Raw genomic sequence first — 25,076 nt, forward strand, 5'->3', positions numbered from 1 at the left:
TCCCCGGTCACCAGCCCTTCCCCTTCCCGGCCCCTCGAATCATTTAATGTCTCAAATTTAAGAGCCAGATTTTCAAGTCAATGCCCCCCCCCCCCCCCCCCCGAAGTTACGTGTTGAAGCCTAATAAGTCCTCTGCACTCCCCCGAGTCCCCCTGCAGTCTCACATATCAAGCGAGTTTCAAGTCGACCCCTTTTACCTCGCCGATTATCCACAATGATGTGTGGAAGCCTAATACGCCCTGTCATTTCTCCATGGAACCAATTGATTTTGAGAGAATGTCGCCACGTGTTCAGAATGGACTCACTAGCCTTGCGAAGGTGGGTTTCGTCTCACACTGATTGCCCTTGTGTGTGGGGAGGGTTGGTGGGCTGTGTGTGTGAAATTGAGTCGAAGACAAAGTAAAAACAGAAAGAAACAGCGGATGAGAGAGAGAGAGAGAGAGAGAGAGAGAGAGAGAGAGAGAGAGAGAGAGAGACAGAGACAGAGAGAGACAGAGACAGAGAGACAGACAGAGACAGAGACACAGAGAGAGACTGCAGAATTAAATAAAAACTTTAAAAAAACACAATCATCACTGGCATCAACACGTTTTACGTGATAATTATGAGACCATCCCTCCCCCAGTCCACATCATCCTGAACCCAGGTCAAAAATGAGTTACTTCCCTTCGGGTCTCATTCTATCCCTGGCAGGATGCCTTGGTTCTCCTTGTCTGGAGAGGAAATCGATTTTTTTTTATTAATTTTTTTACATATTTAGATCTTTTCGAAAATGTGTTATGGATATAAGCAGATTCGCGATCGTCGATAATGATTTTTCATGGTGTTGTGTAATTATATTTAGTCAAGTTTTGACTAAATATTTTAACGTAGAGGGGGGAATCGAGACGAGGGTCGTGGTGTATGTGTGTGTGTGTGTGTGTGTGTGTGTGTGTGTGTGTGTCTGTCTGTCTGTCTGTGTGTGTGTGTAGAGCGATTCAGACCAAACTACTGGACCGATCTTTATGAAATTTTACATGAGAGTTCCTGGGATTGATATCCCCGAACTTTTTTTTCTTTTTTTTGATAAATGTCTTTGATGACGTCATATCCGGCTTTTCGTGAAAGTTGAGGCGGCACTGTCACGCCCTCATTTTTCAACCAAATTGGTTGAAATTTTGGTCAAGTAATCTTCGACGAAGCCCGGACTTCGGTATTGCATTTCAGCTTGGTGGCTTAAAAATTAATTAATGACTTTGGTCATTACAAATCTGAAAATTGTAAAAAAAAATAAAAATTTATAAAACGATCCAAATTTACGTTTATCTTATTCTCCATCATTTTCTGATTCCAAAAACATAAATATGTTATATTCGGATTAAAAACAAGCTCTGAAAATTAAATATATAAAAATTATTATCAAAATTAAATTGTCCAAATCAATTTAAAAACACTTTCATCTTATTCCTTGTCGGTTCCTGATTCCAAAAACATATAGATATGATATGTTTGGATTAAAAACACGCTCAGAAAGTTAAAACAAAGAGAGGTACAGAAAAGCGTGCTATCCTTCTTAGCGCAACTACTACCCCGCTCTTCTTGTCAATTTCACTGCCTTTGCCATGAGCGGTGGACTGACGATGCTACGAGTATACGGTCTTGCTGAAAAATGGCAGCTACTTGACTAAATATTGTATTTTCGCCTTACGTGACTTGTTTTTAAATTACAAAGGAATTGATATGTAAGACAGTTTCAAGCGAGCTAGTTTTCGCGGCTGTATAAATTACTGTGCAAACAACTCTAAATATGGCAAAAGTGTCACGTGATAATCAACCGTTTGGTTTCGGCGCTCGTTGGAGCAGACGATTTTTTCTGTAACCAGTTGACAGTGATGCAACCATATATTACGGTCTCCTTCCGGCAGCAGTCCCAAAATTTCGTGTCTCCGTCAGTGTGCCTGAGTGTGTGTGATGGGGGGAGGGGGGCTCTCCCGTGACCGGCCACCTGCAATGTACGGACAGGTTTGCACTGGCCCAAGGGTGTCCGTTCATGAGAGGGACTGCTGTAACCGCAAAACTAGCGTGAAACATAAGTAATCAATTTATCCACTTGACTATATTCACAACAGGGACCTATCACTCTTCTTTGCATGTTTTTATGCCTACGGATATTCAAATACTCTGCAACACATGTAACCCAAATTCAACATGTGCCCGTACAATACCGCTTCTTTTATGAAAACATTGCTTCGGCCATGTTGATTTTAATCAACCAATTTTCTTGTCAGAACTGTGAAGAACAGAACGGAGATCACGGTCGAAGTCGGCCAATCTGCAATCATTTTCGTCTCGCGAACACTGCTCGCGAACAACATATGGGAGATAACTCTGTATTCTTGTTTTGATAGATTCGCGTAGGAAATTAACGTCCGGTCAGAGAGACAACTGGCGATAGCCGTGGAGCGATGATTATCAGAATGCACTGTCCCCACATCGCAGCAAATTCCCCAAACAGACGAGTAGAGCAAGACAATTGTCCTAGTCCACCCCGCTCCCTTGAGGGTATAATACCTGTCAACCGAAGCTGGCATCCCTGCCCCTTCTCCTGATGAAGAAACCAGCTTAATGCAACCTCCGCGCTCTATCACAACAAGCATCGCTACCAGCTATCCCTATACTTGAAGCTGTCACTCGATGTTGATATCAAATAGTGTGAATCTTAATCGAGTCTAGAGTATAGGCCTCGCGGATGTGACAGACTCAAGCTTTACTTCGTAATGTCTGTGTGTTATTTTTAGGCCTAAATGTGACACGAGGGAGAACGCGTCATCCTTAATCGATTTAACCGAAGACTGGAAGATGGGCATGAGTTAACGTTTATCTGATAAACTGAGCAAATTACATTAAGAACACACACAAAACCCGAACAACAATAACAACAAGGCCTCGCTAATAAGACAGCCTCCAGCTACTAAGGTCTGCGTGTTTTTTTGTTTTTGAACTTTTTACGTGACACTGGCCTGTCCATGCGTCATATCGTTACCAGAAGGGCAACGCCGTCACGACTCATGTTGATAAGAAGTCTCTCTTTTTACATTTAGTCAAGTGTGTGTCTGTGTGTCTGTGTCTGTGTGTGTGTGTATGTGTGTGTATGTGTGTGTGTGTGTGTGTGTGTGTGTGTGTGTGTGTGTGTGTGTGTCTGTGAAGAGCGATTCAGAGTAAACTACTGGACCGATCTTTATGAAATTTTCCATGAGAGTTCCTGGGTATGATATCCCAAGACGTTTTTTTCATTTTTTCCATAAATACCTTTGATGACGTCATATCCGGCTTTTTGTAAAAGTTGAGGCGGCACTGTCACACCCTCATTTTTCAATCAAATTGATTGACATTTTAGCAAAGCAATCTTCGACGAAGGCCGGACTTTGGTATTGCATTTCAGCTTGGTGGCTTAAAAACTAATAAATGAGTTTGGTCATTAACAAGAAGAGCAAACGCTCGATCGAGTCACTTTCGCAGTTCTGAATATTATATGAGGCATCAGATGGACAGGAAGAAATTGCTATTCACAACACAGTGAGTCACGTTCACATAAAATTTGAGCCCGGTCACTTTTATAGTTTCCGAGAAAAGCCCAACGTTAAGTTGTGTGTTGCCGAACAGAAAAGGCTAGTTATCTCCCTTGTTTTTCTGATAACGTTCGTAAAAGGCTACAGATGTAAATACTTTGATGTAAAGAATAATCCTACAAAGTTTCAATCACATCCGATGAACTTTGTCAAAGATATAAAATGTCTAATTTTTCCTTTGACGCTGACCTGTGACCTTGAAAAAGGTCAAAGGTCAACGAAACCATCGTTAAAGTGTAGAGGTCTTTGGAGGTCACGACTAAACAAAATATGAGCCCGATCGCTTTGATAGTTTCCGAGAAAAGTCCAACGTTAAGGTGGTGTCTACGGACGGCCGGCCGGACGACTAACACTGACCGATTACATAGAGTCACTTTTTCTCAAGTGACTCAAAAATCGGAAACTTGTAATTATAATTATTTTTTTATTAAACGATCCAAAAAAATTTCATCTAATTCTTCGTCATTTTTTGATTCCAAAAACAAATACATATGTTATATTTGGATTACAAACAGGCTCTGAAAATTAAAAATATTAAAATCATGATTAAAATTATTTTTTCGAAATCGATTTAAAAACAATTTAATCTTATTCCTTGTCGGTCCCTGATTCCAAAAACATAGATATATGTTTGGATTGGCACCGGCACGGTTGGCCTAGTGGTAAGGCGTCCGCCCCGTGATCGGGAGGTCGTGGGTTCGAACCCCGGCAGGGTCATACCTAAGACTTTAAAATTGGCAATCTAGTGGCTGCTCCGCCTGGCGTCTGGCATTATGGGGTTAGTGCTAGGACTGGTTGGTCCGGTGTCAGAATAATGTGACTGGGTGAGACATGAAGCCTGTGGTGCGACTTCTGTCTTGTGTGTGGCGCACGTTATATGTCAAAGCAGCACCGCCCTGATATAGCCCTTCGTGGTCGGCTGGGCGTAAAGCAAACAAACAAAATGTTTGGATTAAAAACAAACTCAGTAGGGGGCCCGGGTAGCTCAGGTGGTAGAGCACTGGACTTGTGATCGAGAGGTCGCTGGTTCGAATCCGGGCCGGGACGGACACGGGTCAACTTTATGTGCAGACCCAGAGACGGTATCCATCTCCCACCCCCGTGTCACCACAATCATCAATGGCACGTTAAAGATCTTGGTCATTCTACCATAAGTGCAGATGGCTGATACCACCTAAACACGCAAACATCAAAAAGCCGTGAGGGCGTAAAACTCGAATCGTATAAACCAATTCATGTCCAATATAGGCAATTAAGACCTGACGGACAATAAGCCCCTTAAAATTTACTTTTTAAACTCAGTAAGCTAAAAAAAAAAGACATACAGAAAAGCGTGTTATCCTGCTCGGCGCGACCATTACCGCACTATTCTGCATGGCTTGTCGATTTCACTGCCTTTGCCACGAGCGGTGGACTGACGAAACTACGAGTATGTGGTCTTGGTGAAAAAAGCAGTGCGTTCAGTTTCATTCTGTGAGTTCGACAGCTTGACTAAATGTTGTTATTTCGCCTTACGCGACTTGTTTTCCCTTTCGTATTGCCTTAGTTTTCTTTCTTGACTCTTTTAATCTTTTCTATTGAATTCTTTTTTGTTCTCCTTTGAAATTTTGAAGAAAGCCAGGAGGTTAGTCCTACAGCATTCTAACTTTTGTCAATGCCTCATCGGAAATAACAATGCACTGACCCAACCCTTCAAATCCTAGATCGTACAACTACAAGATGCCCTCTAGAGTTCTCTTTGGTTTAAACATAAGTTTATTTTAACAAGGGTTACAATCATGACATGTATACAAAGTTCACAGAAACAGCAACAAGCTAGAAGCTTATAGTGGTGTTCCTGCATGACAGTACAACATAAGGCGGTAACGGGTGAAAAATTTGTCTCAATAAACCAAATCTATTAATAACGTAATGAACGTTGCATAATGATTATAAAGAAAGACAGTAAAGGAAGGAAGGAGGGAAAGAAGATGAATAAAAGAAGAGGGATGGGTAGGAGATGTGCAGAAGTTAAAGTTGTTGTCCGGCTTGTAGAGCATTTATTCTGACTTGCCCAAAGCGGCCTGAACGTTCAATGAACGAGTGTACGGTGGAAAAAATTTTCCTGTTCAAATCTAAAGAATACTGTCTGTCTCCGTTTAAAAGGTGGGGGAGGTGAATTGTGTGATTAGGGAGGGTATGTATAGTTTCTTGACGTGCTTCGCGATAATTTGGACAATCGAATATGAAGTGTTGTACGGATTCGGACGGGAATCCACAGTCACAAGATGCATCTGTAGCAACGTGACGTCTCACTAGATCGTTATTGAGATCACTTATATCAAACACTGTACAAAAGGAAGACGTGGAACTTGCGAAGAAAATGCGAAAAAGTGTTTGTGGGTTATCGTCCCTAGTCACATGCTGGCGGCGAAAACAAAATGGCGGATCGCGTAGGTACCGATCGCGTGCGTGGTGGTGGTAAATTGTGCTCGGCTTTTTGTTGCAAGAACGCCCGTTGCAAACAGAGCTGCTTCGGGAAAACTTTCCACAAGTTCCCTAAAGAAGAAAAAAGGTGGGTTGTGCAGTGATTATTTCATCAGGTTTACCTTCTTCAGAATGAGAATGAATGCAATGGCTCGAGTCAACTCACTCAGTAGACTACAGCGTCAGCGAGTACTTACGACTGTGAGTGTGAGTCAGCAGTCAGTACAAAACAACAGTTTACACTTGATGACAAACTACCCGTGGGCATATTTGCCGAAACCTTTATCAAACCTTGCTTACGGGAAAACTACAGTACAAATGTACATCACTCATCCGTTTTGCGTTCAGGCAGAGCGTTAGATTTAGACTGAAGATCTGATTTAGCTTTTTTTGTCTTTCCTTTTTGCTTAGTTTAACAATAACATTGTTGTTTTTATTGTCAAACTAGGTGCAGAATATGGATGCAATTCACAAGGCGAGAGGACTTTGAAAAGCTGCAGCCAGCTGATGTTCAAGGTCTCAAGCTTTGTACTGATCACTTTGAGGCCAACCAGTAAAACAATCCTGCAGAGAGGATCACTTGTGTGGAATGCTGTCCCGACATTGTTTGCAGTGCCCAATCCACCACCGAAGGTTATTTATTTATTGGTTTTAGGTTTTTGCAAATCAAAGAAGCACACTAATAAATGCAGGTTGAGTAATGACAAGTTTGAGGCTGATGTAAGAATTGAAAAAAAACAGCATTGTTCCCATCAAATAATGCCTGTTTGCATTTAGAGCAAAATAATGATAAGGCCAACAAAAAAAAGTTACTTATTTTGGATTGACGTCTTGATTATGATGATATGATGAACTTATTTTGCCAAAAAACAGCCCCAAATGGCAAAAAAAGTATAGGGTCGGCGTCAACAACAAAAAAGTTGTATGTTTCTGGTCACCTGACCCTACCTATGTTTTCCCGATGACCCTAGACTTTTGTTTTTGCATTTTAAAAAATAAAAGGGGTATTCGAAAATCACTTGTTTTCCTGTTTTTCAACAAAATAAGTTAAAAAGATGGTTTAAAAAAAAAAGTTTAGAAAAAAAATCTCCACCTTTAGTCATGTTAGGCCACAAAAAAAGTCTGTTAAAGGTAACATAGGCCCCCCCAAAATAGCGTCGGTAGGTCGGCTTTTTATTTTTGTATTTTAGCCATCTGAATATTTTAATTTTATTTTTTAATGCCCCCAAAAAGTCTAGGGCCGGTGGGAAAAAAATAGGGTCGGTCCGGATATCGTAAACAGATTATTTTTTGTTTTGCCTTACCAGAAACATACACTTTTTTGTGTGGCCTAAGACCAATGCCATGAAATTGGGAGAATTGTTTCATTGGGACTGGGTGTTGGTTGTGAGTTTGTCAGTTAAAGAGCTGTGCATTTGCAGGTTGCTAGTGGGAGGAAGCCACCATCGCAAAGGGTAGCTACAAATGAAGCCAGCACCGACCTGTCGCCTGATGCACAAATTGTTCAACCAGGTAAGAGATTTTTAACCATGAAGAACACCCTGACATCAAAAAATGTTTAAACCCATCCATTACATAGTTGATAATTGCTGTATAGGGTGACGGGCGCTGTGGCGGGGTGGTAAGACGTCGGTCTATTAACTCGGAAGGTCGAGGGTTCGAATCCCGGTCGCGGCCGCCTGGTGGGTTAAGTGTGGAGATGTTTCCGATCTCCCAGGTCAACTTATGTGCAGACCTGCTAGTGACTTATTCCCCTTCATGTGTACACGCAAGCACAAGACCAAGTACGCACGAAAAAGATCCTGTAATCCATGTCAGAGTTCGGTGGGTTTTAGAAACACAAAAATACCCCGCATGCTTCCTCCGAAAGCGGCGTATGGCTGCCTAAATGGCGGGGTAAAAACGGTCATACACGTAAAATTCCACTTGTGCAAAAAAATGAGTGCTTGTGAAAGTTTCAGCCCACGAACGCAGAAGAAGAAGAAGAAGAAGAAGCTGTATAGGGCGGATGCATGGATGGATGAAATTGTACCTGTAGTTCCCACACGTAAAGATGTTATTTTATGTGTTTTGTGTGTGTGTTTTCTTTTTTAGATGACATTCAGGCGATCCTGGAGGACATAGGATGTAAAGCATCAAAGTCGTCATCCTCCCCATCCCCTCGTGAAGCGGAACTTTGGCAGAAGGTCAACAAACTGAGGAGCAAGGTTTTCCGATTAGAAAAGAAAACGATGGAACCCCGTGTAAAACGAGCGAGTAAATTAGCCAAGCCTCCCAAGAAAGACTTTGTAATAGAACAGTTGTCTCATATATTATCAGGCGAGGCGAGCTATTTTGCCATTTATGCCTGTTACATATTTACCGGTTATCTGCTGCTGTGTCCAATCCTGGCAGAGACGGGAACGCATGTTACCAAGGAGCCGAATGAGACTGAGAGTCAATGAGATGAGAGAATGTGATTAACAATTGCCAACTCTCTCCGTACAAAGAGGGTCCAAAGTTGTATCAAAATATAGATGGTCGGCAATTCAAAATAAAAAAAGACAATAGACAAAACATGTACTTCGGCTCAAAGAGCCTTCTTTAATTTTTGACTCATTAAGTCCATGCTCCGAGAGTCCTTTTTTTAATTTTGAATTGCCTACCATCTATATTTTTATACATTTTCAAAAAGATTCAACAGTCACCTTCCGTTATTCTTGAACTTGGCTATCCCAGCCTTACCTCAACATTCGATATTCCTGTGATATTTTTGACGTAAAATCAATTTTTACTGTAAAACTCTTCGGCAAGAGGATTGGTCCAAGCAAACAAATAATAAACTTGTTAAGATTTTTCCTGATATTTCCGATCAATTGCCTATGGTTTTATTTAGCTAAAAGATTCAAACGTCACACCTATGACTCATGGCTATTTTTAAGGGGGGGAGTAGCATCCCTGGTGTGTTGTTTGTGATGTACCTTTTAGTCTGTTTACAGTAACATAGGCACACAAAAAGAGGGTCGGTAGGTCGGCTTTTCTTAATTTTTTTTTTTTATAACCATCTTTTTAGATTATTTTGCAAAAAAACAGGAACAAAATTGATTTTTTTTTCTTTTTCTTTTTCTCCAAATGCCAAAAAAAAGTCTAGGGTCGGCGGGGGAAAAATAGTGTTGGTCGGGATACCGTAAACAGACTATTTTGCTTTGTTTTGCCTAAGCAATGACTAACAAACTTTCTTTAGGGTCTGACATTGTATATACTATACAATTTTTGGGGTATTAACTAAATACATGTATACAGTTTTTGATTCCTTTTATACTTTTTCACAAATTAGCTCCCCTCCCCCCCTTTTCTTTTTGTAGTCTGCCCTGGGGGCGGGAGGTCTCCCAATTTCGGTTTCTAGGGTCACCTTATGCTTCCATATGAGCTGAGAACTTAATTTAAAATGGGCCTCGATTTTTTTTATTTGTATTTTGTAATTGTGCCTTTGTCCAGTCACATGATTTCACTTTGTACTTAAAAACTTGGCACTGTCATCATTTATTGCTATTTATTGTTCAGTTGTTCAGTATTTATTGCTATTGGGCATCAGTTGTTCAGTTGCCCTGTTTCGAATGAGCCATGCATGCATTATGGATGTGTTTAGCGAATTGGGATACCTAAAGCAATGTAAAAGAAACAATGTGAAGCAAACATATAGCACCAAATAAAATAACCGAATCAGAATGGAAACTTCTTCGGTGTGTGTGTGTGTGTGTGTGTGTGTGTGTGTGTGTGTTTGCTGTTTTAAATACCGAAAATGTGAAAATAAAGCAAGTCACAGCATGAGAAAGATCGACTGTACTAGTCATGACAAAGCAGGAGACAGCCTGGTCAGCATGTAGAAAAGGGGAATAACTCGTATTTAGCCATTCTCATTTCTAAGCATGCCCAATGAGGAAGTTATCCTTCTTCCCATTGTAGTTTCTTTGCTTATATATAACCTGAGCTTACAGTGAATTATTTGTGACATGCGATCTCCAGAATAAAAATAACACGGCGGACTTAAATCGTTTTTTGACAAAAAGTGCTTAAATTCACTTAGGGAATCACTAAGTTTTATATAGTCTGGTAAAGAATTCCAGAGTTGTGTAGTAGATGGGAGAAATGAGTTTCTATATAATTCAGTTTTAAACGATGGAACTTTCCTGTCTAGAGGTCTGCGCCGGTGATATGGGTTATTAGTTGATATCAATGGTGGCAATATCGCTAATAAGTAGTTTGGCACCTTGCGGTGAACGATCTTGTGAAATAATATCAATTTATGACGTTTTCGCCTCTCTAGTAATGAAATAAAGCCTGACTCATCGTACAATTTTTGATGGCTTGTACCGCGGACTGCTCCAACAATTGTTCGAATTGCATCTAAGTGAATACTTTCGAGCTCGGTGGCTAACTCCTTTGGGCAGTTGTCCCAGAGAACATCAGCATAATCAAAATGTGGCAATATGAAGGATTTATACATTGTTTCTAAAGCTTTTCTGCCTAGTCTATATTTATAAGATCGTAAGCAAGCTACTAGCGTACGGCATTTTGCTATAACAGATTTAATATGTAACTCCCACTTACCGTTATTCTGAATAATAATACCAAGATGTTTATGACTTTCAGTTTCTTGTAAAATTGTGCCACCGAAGTTTAAAGGGATGTAATCTGGATTCCTTTTCCTGCTTATATTCAGAAGTTTTGTTTTACTTTGATTAAATTTAACTTTCCACTGACTAGCCCACTGGTCGATTTTTTCAAGATCTGAGTTAAAAATATCTGTTCGCATCTGAGAATTTTCCAGGCTTAAATACATACTTGTATCGTCGGCAAACAGTTTAATAATGGATTCAACGTTATCAACTATGTCGTTAATGTAAACCAGAAAAAGGAGAGGTCCTAGAATAGAGCCTTGTGGAACGCCTGTTTGCACAGGTAAGTAGCTAGACATACTTCCTTTAAGCACCACTGCTTGTGTTCGATCAGTTAAATAGTTTTGCAACCAATTAAACATCTGACCTCGAATCCCTAGTGCAAATAACTTTCTCAGAAGACCTTTGTGCCAGACTCTGTCAAATGCTTTGGAAATGTCGAAAAAGATTGCCTGGACAGTAATGCTGTCGTCGAGTGACTTGCAGAAGTCGTTATATAGGCATGTTAACTGGTACACAGTGGAGTCACCGGGAATAAAACCAGACTGGGAAGGTGTGATTATGTTATTCGATACAAAATAATCAAACACATGTTTCTGAACACATTTTTCAAGAACTTTACCTACGCAGCTTAAGAGTGAGATGGGACGATAATTTGAACAGTCTCCTTTATCCCCCTTTTTAAATATCGGTGTTATGTGTGCTGTTTTCCATATGCTTGGAAATACACCCTCATTTAATGATCTTGTAAATAAAATAGATAGAGGTTCTGCTATTATAGGTAAACTTGCAATAAGAATCTTATTATGAATTTTATCAGGCCCGACAGCTTTAGATGTATCAAGACTTTCTATTACACTTTTCACTTCTTCGGAAGTCACGACCATATCGTCGACAAAAAACTCAGCATTATCTATATCGGGAACATTATCGTCTGTGTCGTTTATTTCTGATTGTTTAACAAAAGACATATTAAATAATTCAGCCTTTTCCTGGTCTTCAAAATAGGTTTTACAATCAACTGTTAGTGGCGGGATTTCGTTTTGGTCAGAGCCTTTCTTTGCCATAAACCTGTTAACTAACTTCCACCACTGCTTCTGACCAAATTTCTTTGGATCAGATACGGACCGGTCAAGTTCCTCTAAATATTGTTTCTTTCGCGTTCGAATAGCATCTGTGTATTGGTTCCTTATCTTACGAAAGAGTTCCCAAGCTTGTGGTGTGTCTACATGCACAGCAATAGTATGAATAAATCTTTTTCGGTCTTTTAATTTCAAAATATATGATGTGATCCAGGGTGTGTCTCCCTCCCGAATGGTGACTTCCTTGACAGGCAAGCAGGTTTTCACGATCGAATACAACTGCTCCGAGAAAAGAGAAGCTGCGGTATGAATATCTTCTAAAGTCACTATGTTTGACCAATCAATTTTCTGTAACTCAACTATTAACTTTTGACCGTCTAGTTTGCTATAGTCTAAAATAGAGTTCTCTTTCTAACAAACGGAAGAAGGCATTGTTATGTTCTCAAATCAAGATATCGCGGTTCTTCGCTCAAGGGCGTCAACCTGACACCTGTCACGAACTGAAAACTCTGCCTGAACAATCCTTCTCATTGCGGTCAATGCGCATGCGCTAACATGGGAAGATTAATCAGGTCGTGAACAACCGGCGTACCCTAACCCAAACCCTTACCCTAACCCATGGTTCGTTCGGTCAAAGGGTCGCATTTTTTAAGTCCAACCCTAATCCTAACCCTAACCCATGGTTCGTCAAAGTCCAAGATTGGCGCATGCGCATTGACCGCAACTGATGAGAAGGATTGTTCAGCAGAGGTTTCAGTTCGTGACAGTGGACCTCAGCGGGAGCCGCGGTTAGGGGAAAGTCCCCAAATACCGAACGGTGCCTAATACCGAACAGCTGATTTCTCGAAAACAAGAGGTGACTACTCAAATTGGACTGCACGAGGTGATAGAGCACCGTCCCTGATTATCCTGCACCAAAAATCATGGCGGATAAAGGCGGCAAAAAAAACCGGTGAGTGATTTTATGATTTTATGACTCTCAATGCTATTTCGACCCACAGCAAACTAGGATCATAGTATGAATTTGAGTTGCTTTTTGTGAAAAGTTATGGTTGAAATTAACAGTGTGATCTATCTGCTTGCCAAATATGTCTGTTTGAAAGCATTCGTCTTAGATCTTGCCTGAGCGCCCCGTGGTTTTAAAATAGTTAGGTAGATTTCAATTACCGAACACTCCATGTTTCAAATACCGAACAGTGTTCGGTATTTGAACTTGTGTGTTCGGATTTTGACTCTCTCTCTCTCTCTCTCTCTCTCTCTCTCTCTCTCTCTCTCTCTCTCTCTCTCTCTCTCTCTCTCTCTCTCTCTCTCTCTCTCTCTCTCTCTCTCTCTCTCTCTCTCTCTCTCTCTCTCTCTCTCTCTCTCTCTCTCTCTCTCTCTTCTCTTCTCTTTTTATTTTCTGTTCATGTGTATGCCAGAAGTAGATCTAGTTAGTACAGAGTGATGAGCGTTGTTAATACTTGGTGTACCGGTATATTGTGCAGGGCTACATGGTCAACGCAGTCACTGGCAACAGCCATGGCAGCTGTCATAGACAAGAGGCTTGGACTTCGAGCAGCTGCAAGAGCGTATGGAATCCCACCCACAACACTTAAAGATCATCTTGATGGAAAATACGAACATGCCATGGGTGATACAAAACATTTGGGGAGGCCGTCCATTCTTCCCCCAGCAATAGAAAAAGAATTGGTTGACCATAATTATATCATTAAATGTGAGAGGATGTTTTTTGGCCTGACCAGAAAAGACGTTATGTCACTTGCATACGAAATAGCGAGCAGAAATGGAATTCAACATATTTTCAATGAAGACAAAAAATCCTCCGAGCCAGCAGGTTCCTCATCTGAAGAAGCAGGACCCCCCTCTGAACCACCAAGACCCTCCGCTGAGCCTGTAGAACCCCCCCCCCCCCCCCCTCTGAACCAATAGGACCCCCCTCTGAACAAGCAGGACCCCCCTCTGAACCAGCAAGACCCCTCTCTGGGCGAACTGGACATCCAGTAGACCCACTTTCTGAGCCACCTAGCCCATGCTCTGAGTAAGACATAGGCCTATTTTTGGCACTTCCAAACAAAACAGTTATCCAAACCAATCCCGATGGACGCTGCTTTTTTAGATCGGCAACACTCCTGCGTTCCAAACTGCAGAAAGGGACGGTAATGGGTTACCTTCAGAGTGTCACACGAAAATACAAGAACAGATCCAAGCTGATGCTCTAAGACAAAAGATGACCAGTCACATGCTCAGCAACATTGAAGGCTTCCGCGAAGTGTCAGCTGCAATAAACTTTGACATGCCATCATCTTTCGCTTTTTTCTCCCTAGAAGAAAAGATTCTTCACATGGCTCATTCAACTGCTTCAGTGGGAGACATGGACATTTCTGCTACAAGTGAGGTGTTGCAGCAGCCCATCCACATCATCAATGCAGAGTCTGGGAACGTTCTCAAATACAACGATGACTCTTTGGCTCAACCAGTGACTCCTTTACTCACCTCATTTGTTTGTATATTTCGCTGCGAGTCCAGTATATTAGGTATTACTCTTAGTTTATCATCTCGCATGCAGTCACTCCCTGTTTACTCCACCTCATGGGGACAATGCAGGACACTATGACTGCGTCCTTGAGTCAGCTGTTTCAGTGGCGCTGATTTCTCACAATCCCAGTGTTTCACAACAGAAATTAGCGGCGAAACGAAAATCCAGAAAAACAGAAGCTGAACTTATCACGTCAAGTCCATACAAACGTAAACTTGAAGAGTGGCAGGCAAAACAAAAACCAACAAAGAAAACAAGCAAATCAAAGCCAAACACAGAGAACACAGAGAAACAGAAAGCTAGAAACAAGAAAACAAGCGTCAGTCATCAGCAGGAAGCTAGCTGGTTCTGTTTTTGTGTGCCGAGAATGCACCTGTGAGGACATGATTCAGTGTTTAATGTGCTCAGAATGGGTACATGTGGATTGCGCTGGAACAACAGAAATGCCAAAGAGAGTACTTTTGCGATGTTTGTCAGTCAAAGTAACATTGGTTTTTACTGTTCGGATTTTGAACCTCTGTGTTCGGAGTTAGGGAACAGGTGTTGTAATTCCGAACATATTCTAAAAAAAATGAATTTAAGATAACTTTCTTTTATGTTGATTTCTTTCCACAAAAAGTGGTATGAATGTTGCTGATCAATTACTTTATTAAAATTCACATTCAAAAACGGTCTGTCTTCTGTTGTTTTTGAGATGATGGCAGATTTGCTTAAGTGTTCGGTATTTGGGGACTTTCCCCTACTTCCCCTGCAGCGACGTGGCGTACAATCTCTGAAGTTGGGATTGCGTTCAGCGCTTCAAATTACTTTCTTTGCTGATTGCGTAGCTTTGCCCCTGGGCTAGGTCTCGATGGGGCATCACCGATTCAGGTTGTTGTACCGACAGTTTCTATGGTCCGGTGTTTAGAGAATACCGATTCGCGAACCCAACTTGCCTCTGTAGCTAAGGGAGTCTGGTGTAAATATTGACTGCGCTCGTTTGTTTTGTTTTTCTTGGCATGTTTGAATTCGCGTAATGCGTTGTGCACATTCATTGATGTAGGTAGCGATGGGCTGTTGACAAGCTGGCTGTGATAATAAGTATCTGTTGACAAGCTGGCTGTGATAAGTATTTGTTGACGGAGGATGTACAACGGCTCCTTGCAGAATGAAATGATCAAACATGTCGGTGTGTAAGAAGTTAGGAGGGGCTTTTAGTCATGACTGAGAAAAGAACTCCTTAGTGCGAAGTAAAGAAACATAGAACTTCTTCTTCTTCTTCTGCGTTCGATGCAAGAAAAATAGAACAAGACCTACAAGATCTTGCAACCAATCTAGGACAAGTAAAAGCCAGGGCGGAGGGTGCCCCCCCCCCCCCCCCGGCCACACACTCCTACACACCATGAGAGAGAGAGAAAGAGAGAAAGAGAAAGAGAGAGAGAGAGAGAGAGAGAGAGAGAGAGAGAGAGAGAGAGAGAGAGAGAGAGAGAGAGAGAACATTTCTGTGTGTCTACTTTTGAGAAAAAAAAATAGAATGAGAATTCATGTTCGCATCAAGCTTCGCACCTTTTTTTGTATAGCCACCACAACAAGACAGGGGAATTGAACACTGTGACAACTTATTTTCATTTCATTTTCATTTCTTCATTTTCATTACTTTATTGTCCCATCGCTGGGAAATTCGGGTCGCTTCCTCCCAGTGGAAAGCTAGCAGCAACGGAGTCGCGCTACCCAGGTGTCTGCGTGTTTAGGTGTATTCAGCCACCTGCACTTATGGCAGAATGACCAAGGTCTTTTACGTGCCATTGTGATGACACGGGGGTGGGACATGGCTTCCGTCTCTGGGTCTGCACATAAAGTTGACCCGTGTCCGTCCCGGCCCGAATTCGAACCTGCGACCTTCCGATCACAAGTCCAGTGCTCTACCATCTGAGCTACCGGGCCCCGGTATAGAAAGTAAAGGTGGCATCCCCCCCCTCCCGCCTCTTATCATTTCAAACGATACCGTACCGAAGCATTTGGCTTTACTGAATCATTTATCCGACAATCATACACGTTTACGAATATTCGCTACTTTCAAAACAATCTGACAACTGCCACAATAGTCGCACTCCCAATCGACCTTTGCCTCTGCAACAAACTATCTGACCATTTGTGACCCTCCACCACGGAATGAGTCGCATTGATTTGCATGATTTTCATATTTTTACATTTTCCTAAAGTGTTTTTTTATGCTCTATCCAGTGGTGAAAACCGTTTTAGAAAAGAGCAAAAACTGTTGGAGTTATAAGCCTGTGACTAAGGTGACCCTCACACTGTTACCAGACACTCCCCGGACTTATATTAAGCCTTGCGCAGAACCGCGCGAGGTGACATGCGACTCGTTTCGTGGTGGAGGGTCACATTTACACAATAATCCACATTTAGCCTCTCTCAAATGTTACCCGATAATTGTCACAAGAAACGATGCTTTATCGTTCAGGGCAACGCTGATTTTGACAAAAGAACACAAATTCTCCGGTACATTCAAGGTTTACACAGCTTCGTAGCTATTGTAGTCCTGGCAACTTAGCAACGCAGGCACTCGGGCAGAACGAACGCAAAAATTCTCACAGAGAGCGAACCCAAGCCGAATCGTTAGCGCAGTGCGGCCCACCACATGGCAGCGGCGAGAACTCGGCAGGTAAATAATCGTTATCGTAATTAGCACTGCTGGTGTGCTGAGGCCGTGGGATGAAGTTGTGCTGAAGGTAAAGGATTAGTGAGGCAATTATGTACTGTAATGTACATAAACATTTCTGACCGGGGCCTTGGATTTAGGTGTTTGAAGGCATGTGTTGTAGAGAAAGATAAACTTTACCTTGGAGAAATTTGGGAAGAAAGAGTGAATTGAACAAAGTTACTGTAAGACTACAGAGGGATAGAGAGAGAGAGAGAGAGAGAGAGAGAGAGAGAGAGAGAGAGAGAGAGAGAGAGAGAGAGAGACATAGAGAGAGAGAGAGAGACATAGAGAGAGAGAAGAGAGAGAGAGAGAGAGAGAGAGAGAAGAGAAGAGAAGAGAGAGAGAGAGAGAGAGAGAGAGAGAGAGAGAGAGAGAGAGAGAGAGAGAATGTCCATCATATTCTACTATTTTTAGACCACACATGCACTCAAAAGATACCCAAAAAAAAGAACGCACGATAGAAGACAGATAGAATGAGCTTGGACACATAAATAATGTACTAGAAGATTAAATTCCAAGAAAATAAGAATTAGGAAAAAAACACACACGACAGAGACGAGAAGGAAAGAAGAGAAAAGTGGAGAGGCAGACAGAGAAACGGACAGACAGACTAACAGACACACATTTTTCAACTCACCTTGTGACGAATGATGCCCTTGACTCCAAAAGACATGCAACCCAGGAACTCGCTGCATCTGGAATTGACAACACATCCCTCAGTTCTTCCATCACAGTGCACAGAACACACAGGTCGCCCGTCCACAACACACACAGAACACAAACGCCCCATGCCCAAAGAATCAGCACGTGCAGTCTGTCCCGCAGCGCAAGTTCTGTCAAACCGAACGTTACCGCCGAGTATCGTTTCGTCGTTCGCAATGGTCCCATCGAGGGAGGCGATGACATTGTCAATGCTACCGCTACCACGTTCAACGACGGTGTTATCATCGTCGTTTTCGTAGTCGTTGATGTTATCACAGAAGAGAGTTTTGTCGTGCAGTTCGAAGCTGGTGAGACTGTCACAGTTGGGGCTAGTAGTAGTAGTAGTAGTATCACAGAAAGTATCACAGAAGTTGCTTTCGCTCATCAAAGTTTCGTAGTGTTCCGTACATTGTTCTCCTCTCCTTGCTCTCGATTTTGCCGCAGAAGAACTCGTTCTTCTCCGTGCCGATCTGACTGATCTCGGAGGGGTTCTGGTGGAGGTTGTAGAGGGTCGATGACACGTCACGCGCTCACCAAGACCATCACCCACAACACGATCACAGTTCCTCGGTGTCTGGTTCGATGTCAACCGTTCAATGTCAAGGTCCCTGTCGAAGTGAACGCGCCTGGCAGTGGAAGCGTACCTGGGGGTCAAGCGGTCTAGGCCAGAGTGTATCGCAGACTCGAAGACTCTGTCAAAGTCTGGGGTGCCTGGAAAATGTTCCGAGTCATGAAGACTCATAACACACGGAGACAGACGAGGGTGTTCCCTTCTGAAGTCCTCAACATGGTCGAAGCTTCGCCTGGTAGAAGAGTTATCCTCCAAGATGGTGCGATTCTCGATGTCATCGTCCATACGCGACAAGGCATCAGCCAGCATCCGTTTTTCTGCGATGCCACCGACTTTGCTGCAAGGGGCTTTCACAGAAGACGTCGTAGAACCACTCTTTCCGCACTTTGAACAAGAACACTGCCAGTGAGGGTTAAGGGACTGCAGTTCTTTCAGCTTACTTGCTTGCGAGGATGGAAGCTTGGGCAGATGCTGGTGAAGCTTCTCGAACAGTTTGACCAACTTGGGTTTCCTGATGGCGCAGGTGGTGGTGGGAGCCGTGAGGTTGTTGGCGTTGTAGGAACGTTCTCCGAGAACCCTCTGCCTCTTGCACGGGGACACCATGATCGTCGCTGTCGTCGTCGATGGTGGCGGTCTTAGGATGGAGGGAGACGATGTTCGTCCGCAGCTTCTCCTGGATCTTGGTCCATCTAGAATGGAGAAAGACGGGGGGTGAAGTGCGGTAGCCAGTTCTCTGACGGGTAGGTCCCTCTGCTTCAAACACACTTTCGGCGATGGCTGCTGCCTCAAGAGGAGCGAGGGTGTAGCGGTTTTCTTGACATCGGGAGATTGGTGGTAGTAGTAATGTCCGTGGGGGTTGATAACTCGAACACCACCGTCTCTCTGAAGTTTCATCAGAACAGAGCAGTAGCGTCCACAGTCGTAGTGAAGAACAGCACAATAATAGTTAGTTCCAGACGTGGGTATGCATACGAAACACGGATACCAGCACACAGCAGTAGCTATCCACAAGCGAGGAAAGGCCCCGTAAAAACTCCAGTTATCAATCCAACGGAAAAGCACAGGTATATACTTTTGTCCAGCAACGCAGAATAGATGCAAAAACGTTCAAGTCCAGCAACGTAGAATAGAATGGAACAAACTGAGTAGGTAAAACACCTTAGTCCAGAACACGATGTCACACAAAGTTATTCCTCGGTAAAAACACAAGTAAGAAAATCCAGAGGTAAACGATGAAACACTTGTAGGTCCCAGCGACTGCACTCGGAGGCTGCTAGTTCCTCGAATGAAGGTATCTCAGTCTGCAACTCGTTCAGTAGTATTACACTGTGCGGGAAGGGAAAACAGAGAGCTTCTTTATCTTCGCTCCGCCTCGCAACACACTGCCAACCTTCGGCCACCGTACGCTAGGGTAATAGTCACGAAGATTGGGGATTAGAGCAAATGAAGGCCCCTCCCAACTCTTATCGACAACAATCGTCCTCCTCCCTTCAACTTCCTCCACCGCTGCGGCGACGAACAGGTGGGGCTCTTCGTGATTGACAGCTGTTAAACAGAAGGGCTGTGATTGGTCGAGAGGTTTTGAACGTCCCCGCCTCCTTCTTCCCACGCGCACGCGCCAGCCTCCGCTTACCCCTTGCAGGCACAACTTTGTGCTATCTCAGTGTCCCGTCCCGTACAAGTTCAAACTGACCGACAGACCGACCGACCATGGCGAACCAAATAAACCAAAGGGGTGGGAATTTGGAGGAAAACCGGTGAACAAATGGAGGTAGGCCACGGGAGACTGGCAGTTTCACGGGTGGACGGAGCAAGTAAGGGATATGTCAGCGGTCACACCTCCGGACCAAAGCGGACAAGCGAAAACTCGGGGTGGGTTGCTTTCGGACGAGCAATTCTGATCTGTAACGTGCGCTAAGTGCCGCTAATTGCAAGAGCTTAAAGTATCAATGAACACCAATGTCTCCGTCACCCAAAAAGAGACCGAGACTGGTCAGTGAGAAGTCGTTAGACAAACTGATGATACCCATCGTCTGAGAAAGTGTGACAGTGAGTGTACGTGGCGCAGGCTTTCCTTGCACGAGTGAATCCCGACTATAGACAAATTCAGTGCAGTGATCCAGACCAAATGAGATTGTGACCGCCGAACGTTTAAAACGCTACCAGCATGATGATGCTGCTAAAAGATAGTCTATCACGGTGGGTTTGCCGAATAGTTTTGCAATTACAGATTATTGCGTGAAGTTTCAGGGCTTTCCGCGGCTTTGGTTGTTTTGCTTGTATAGCAAGCTGACTAAGAAAAAACGCTAACAATTGCCGCACATGTCATACAGACAGACACTGACATACACACGGCACTGGGTCCATCAAGGACAATAAAAAAATTGATAAGAATCAAAGGCAAGTCGAGTATTACTTGGGTTATAAGACATTTTCTGACACACACACACACACACACACACACACACACACACAAACACATTTACAAAACCCAAGGTAATAATTCTTTAATTGATTGTACAATCATCATTTGTCACCCACAAGAATACAATTACTCAAATAACAAAATTAAAAGAGAAAAAATGTGCCGGCTCGACCTCAATACAAAGCTTTGTATCTGAACAGAAGCCCCTGATTTTTCAAAACTTAAACATAAATAAGAGACGGTAATTATTCAAACAATAACTTGACTCAAACGGGTTTCAGATGGGGGAGCGTCGTCAGTTGCGTTTCCAACGAAAAAATCAGTAACCATGCAGCAGAAACCAGTAACGACGAGCGAGTTTCAATTTGCGACTTCAGTGACGATACAGGGCGTCGCCATTTCCGTTTTAGAAGAACTTGAACGAAAAATGATCCTCTCAATGTCATCATTGCTGTTGGCATGCGGGAACTTGTCCATTATGAGTCGCCCAGCAACCAAGACGGAGTAGCATTACACTGAAGTCAATCGTACAGCCAATATACTTGCGGGTCCGCTACAATAATTGCGGGGGCAATTGACGCCGAATTACTCACACACCAGTCACTACCGTACAGAGGCGTTGTTTGACAATTGCTGTGCAAATTGTGAGCGACTTGGAGTGTTGACTCGGTTCTCACGAGTAGCTATATGGTATTCTGGACAGAAAGTCTATTGTTTCGCTTCAGTTGCACCGCAAAATTGATCTCTCACTCTCTCTCTTTGTGTTTTGAAAGCTTCGTTGTTCAGGGCCAAGGGTCAAATTGGGTGATGATTCGTTGTGTATATAGTGCTGCCGAACGGTCTGGCACCTATAGCTTGAGCGAATATCGCACCCATTTTCACCTTCATTGGCCGTACCGTAAGTGAGGGTACGGCGGACATCGTTTGCCAATTCGTGGGCTTGGTACGCTTTTGATCCTGCGTGAACGACGAACACTGACACCAATCAGGGCACATTGTAGGTGTTATACATGCACATGCACATGGACACGTCCAAGCGTCATGTCCAAAGTCGAGCGATCACACAAAATACAGAACAAGACAACTATTTGATTTAGTTGCAATCAGAACAAAACAATATCACAACAACACACCATATATATATTCACAAACGCATTTTTCAAAATCAGATAAGGAAACACCAATACACGTGATATAATTGCACACGCTCTCTCTCTCTCTCTGGCTGGCTGTCTCTCTCTCTGCATGGCTCTGTCTCTCTCTCTCTCTCTCTGGCTGTCTCTCTCTCTGCATGGCTCTGTCTTTCTCTCTCTCTCTGCATGCCTCTGTCTCTCTCTCTGTCTCCCTCTCTCGCTCTGTCTCTCTCTCGCATTGTCTCTCTCTCGCACTGTCTCTCTGTCTCACTCTCTCTCTCTGTCTCACTGTCTCTCTCTTCATTATGCTTGTAACAAGATAATCACCACAAATAAAACGACCGACGAGCGAGTTTCAAGTTTCGACTTCAGTGATGTTAAGAGGGCGTCGAAATTTTCATTTTAGAAGAAAAAGAACAATGGTCCTCTCAATGTCACCATGCACGGAGAAACTCACCCAGATTCCAGATCTTTATGCCACACCGACACCAGCAACCGTTTGTTTTCATCACTCTTCTGCAGTTCCCTGGATAAAAAAAAAGTGAAGACATAAAGAAACGAAGAAAGAAAGAAAGCACAAAAGAAAGTATAAGAAAGAACAAAGGAAAGGACGAAAGAAAGTAAGACAGAAAGAAAGAAAGAAAGAAAAAAAGAAAGAATTAATTATTTTCTCAATACAGGTGGTGATCCGTTTTCAGCTATTCTTCGAACGGCGGAATAAACCTATACCCATGCAATAATTTCAGACAGACAGACAGACAGAAAGACAGACAGAAAGACAGACAGAAAGACAGACAGAAAGACAGACAGAAAGACAGACAGACAGACAGACAGACACACACACACATACACACAGACACACACACATACACACACACACACACATACACACACACACACACACACACACACACACATACACACACACACACACACACAGAAGCTGAATGTCGCGTTAGTGTATTGTCTCGCGCGAGGGACTGTCCCATAGTATTGAGTAGGGCCTGTCGCTCTGGAGGGAAATAATCCATATTCATTAATTTGGAATTTGTTTTACCCATAGCGCGCGACCGTGAACCAAGACAACAAAGCTCACGTTTATGCATGGAAGGCTCGGTAAGCCCACACTCCATCTTGTGTCCACTTGTGCGGTCAGCTGCCTCTCTGACCTGCTAATCTATTATTCATCAACGTCACACTGGTGTGGTGATTCTAATTCCTTAGTTTAGTCTTTGCGTTGTGGTCAGAAAGGAAAAGTTAAGGGGCTTACTGTCCGTCAGGTCGAAATTGCCTATATTGGACATGACTTGGTTTATATGATAGATTAAAAAAAAAATTTTAAAAAAAGAAAAAAAGAATTCGGGAGCTGGTTAAAAACGGGAGGATGACGGGAGTGGGGGTGATAAGATATTTTAAAGAGATCTGTTCAGATTGGATAAAATCGAGTACTGTGTATCACCTTAGTATAGGGTGGGGTCCACATTCGTAATCTGGGGGGATGGGACGATAAAATCGAGTGTTTATTTCATCCAAATGATTTTTAAAAGTTATAAAATTGTGGTCAGAGTTTGAATACATTGTATAAATGCTAACAAAAGGGAGCCATGGGGAGCGGACAAGACTCGGAATTGGCTCATAAAAAACATCAACATTGTCAACTTTCAGCCCACGCGCGCAAGCGTGTGTTTTGACAAAATGTACAAGAGAGAGGGAATGAGAGAGATAGAGGGAGGGGGGGGGGGGTTGTTAGGAATGAGCGGAAAGTTCCTTGCCGAACACCTACAAAAATCAATGGTAGATTGCTTGACCAACGCCCATTCCGCAGAACGCGCGGCCGGTGATTTCAAATTTCAATGCCATGAAAATCATCTTTAGAGGCTACGTTTACATGTACAAAAAAACACACGTAAAAGTAAGCCAAAAATGATACACACAAAGTATTACGTGTTTGCGCATGTTCTTTATATTCTCTCTCACAATGTTGTCACTGTTAAACTTTTTAACAGGTGGTCCTGAGTTTTATCAATTTTTAACGAAACTAAAATTGAATTAAAGTCCATGTTTTTAATGGTCCTTCTCCTAGGAAGTCAACGTATATAAAGGAAATATTATAAATATTCCTCTTACAATTTTTAAAAAATATTGTGATTCTTGAAATAAACTGCTGTTTTATCGTCCCTGCCCCCAAAAGGGGTCCTGATTTGGCCTATTATGGTCCGCTGGACCCGAAAAGCAACAGCTAACTAACTAACTCCCCCCAAAATACGTATGTAGACCCCAAGAAACTTATGAAAAACAAGGTGATACATGACACTTATTTTACGAAGTCTTAATTGTAACCTCCGTCGCGATATAACCTTGAATGGTTGAAAACGACGTTAAACACCAAATAAAGAAAGAAAGAAAGAAAGAATTGTAACCTTTAACCATTTATCTCACCCACTCCCGTCATCCTCCCGTTTACCAGCCTGCCCCCCTCACTTTTTTTTTCTTTTCTTATCGTATAGAATGTCATGTCCAATATAGGCATTTCAAGCCCTGACGGACAATAAGCCCCTTAATTTTCGTTCGTACACACAAAGCTTCTAGTCCCCACGCTCTAAATGGCAAGACAAAAACACCAAACGCGAGCAGTTCACCCCATACCACCACTACCTGCATGCTAAAGTTTCTAGTTGCAATCCTCGATTGCAATCACCAACCGCGTGGGTCCACCACGCCTTTCTACCAAGCGAACAGCAATTTCGAACCGGGTAGGCGTTCACGAGGTGGTACTCTACCCGTCAAAAATTGTACCCGTGCACTACCCGGAATTACCAGTAACAAGACAAATTATTGCTCTGGCTGACATCCGTAATGTCTGTGTTTCGACAGCAAGAAGTCCATGTTTTGCTACTTTTAAAAATCGTTCATGGGTTTGTACTAAGTGCAGGCTGGGACAGAGGCGTTGACAAATTGACGAAACGTTTAGCGGAAGAAGGTAATATTCTTGACGTGATGGTTCTATTGGGGTGGGGTGGTTACTTTGGTGTAAAAGTGTGTATTTGGGTGAGGTATAATTGGTATGGTTTGCACAGTGCAACAGACACTAGCTATAATAGTGCTGCACGAGCTATAGTGTTTGCGTTCTCATGCTTTGGTTTGGTGTGGCTAAATTAATCGACTGTGGATGGTAAAAGCTATAAATACGTCAG

The 25,076-nt window shown here is 42.8% G+C and overlaps 1 protein-coding gene and 1 long non-coding RNA gene across 3 annotated transcripts in view; one reads left to right on the top strand and one right to left on the bottom strand.

Moving 5' to 3' along the window:
* The window catches only part of LOC138947966 (uncharacterized), a 75,463-nt gene that overhangs the window by 12,418 nt on the left and 37,969 nt on the right, over nt 1-25,076 (bottom strand). The window contains exons 5-6 of the mRNA XM_070319490.1: nt 22,340-22,408; nt 17,689-17,746 (exon numbers count right to left, since the gene is read on the bottom strand). Coding sequence (XP_070175591.1) covers nt 17,689-17,746; nt 22,340-22,408 — 127 coding nt within the window. The remainder of the gene's footprint in view (nt 1-17,688; nt 17,747-22,339; nt 22,409-25,076) is intronic.
* Nucleotides 6,497-9,782, top strand: LOC138948898 (uncharacterized). Of its 2 annotated transcripts, XR_011450125.1 has the most exons (3): nt 6,497-6,707; nt 7,496-7,586; nt 8,169-9,782. It is a non-coding gene; the product is annotated as an uncharacterized lncRNA (long non-coding RNA). The 2 variants fall into 2 exon arrangements; XR_011450124.1 differs by lacking the exon at nt 6,497-6,707 and having other exon boundaries at nt 7,322-7,586.

Source organism: Littorina saxatilis, linkage group LG15 (assembly GCF_037325665.1).
Source record: "Littorina saxatilis isolate snail1 linkage group LG15, US_GU_Lsax_2.0, whole genome shotgun sequence".
Classification (NCBI taxonomy): Eukaryota; Metazoa; Mollusca; class Gastropoda; order Littorinimorpha; family Littorinidae; genus Littorina; species Littorina saxatilis.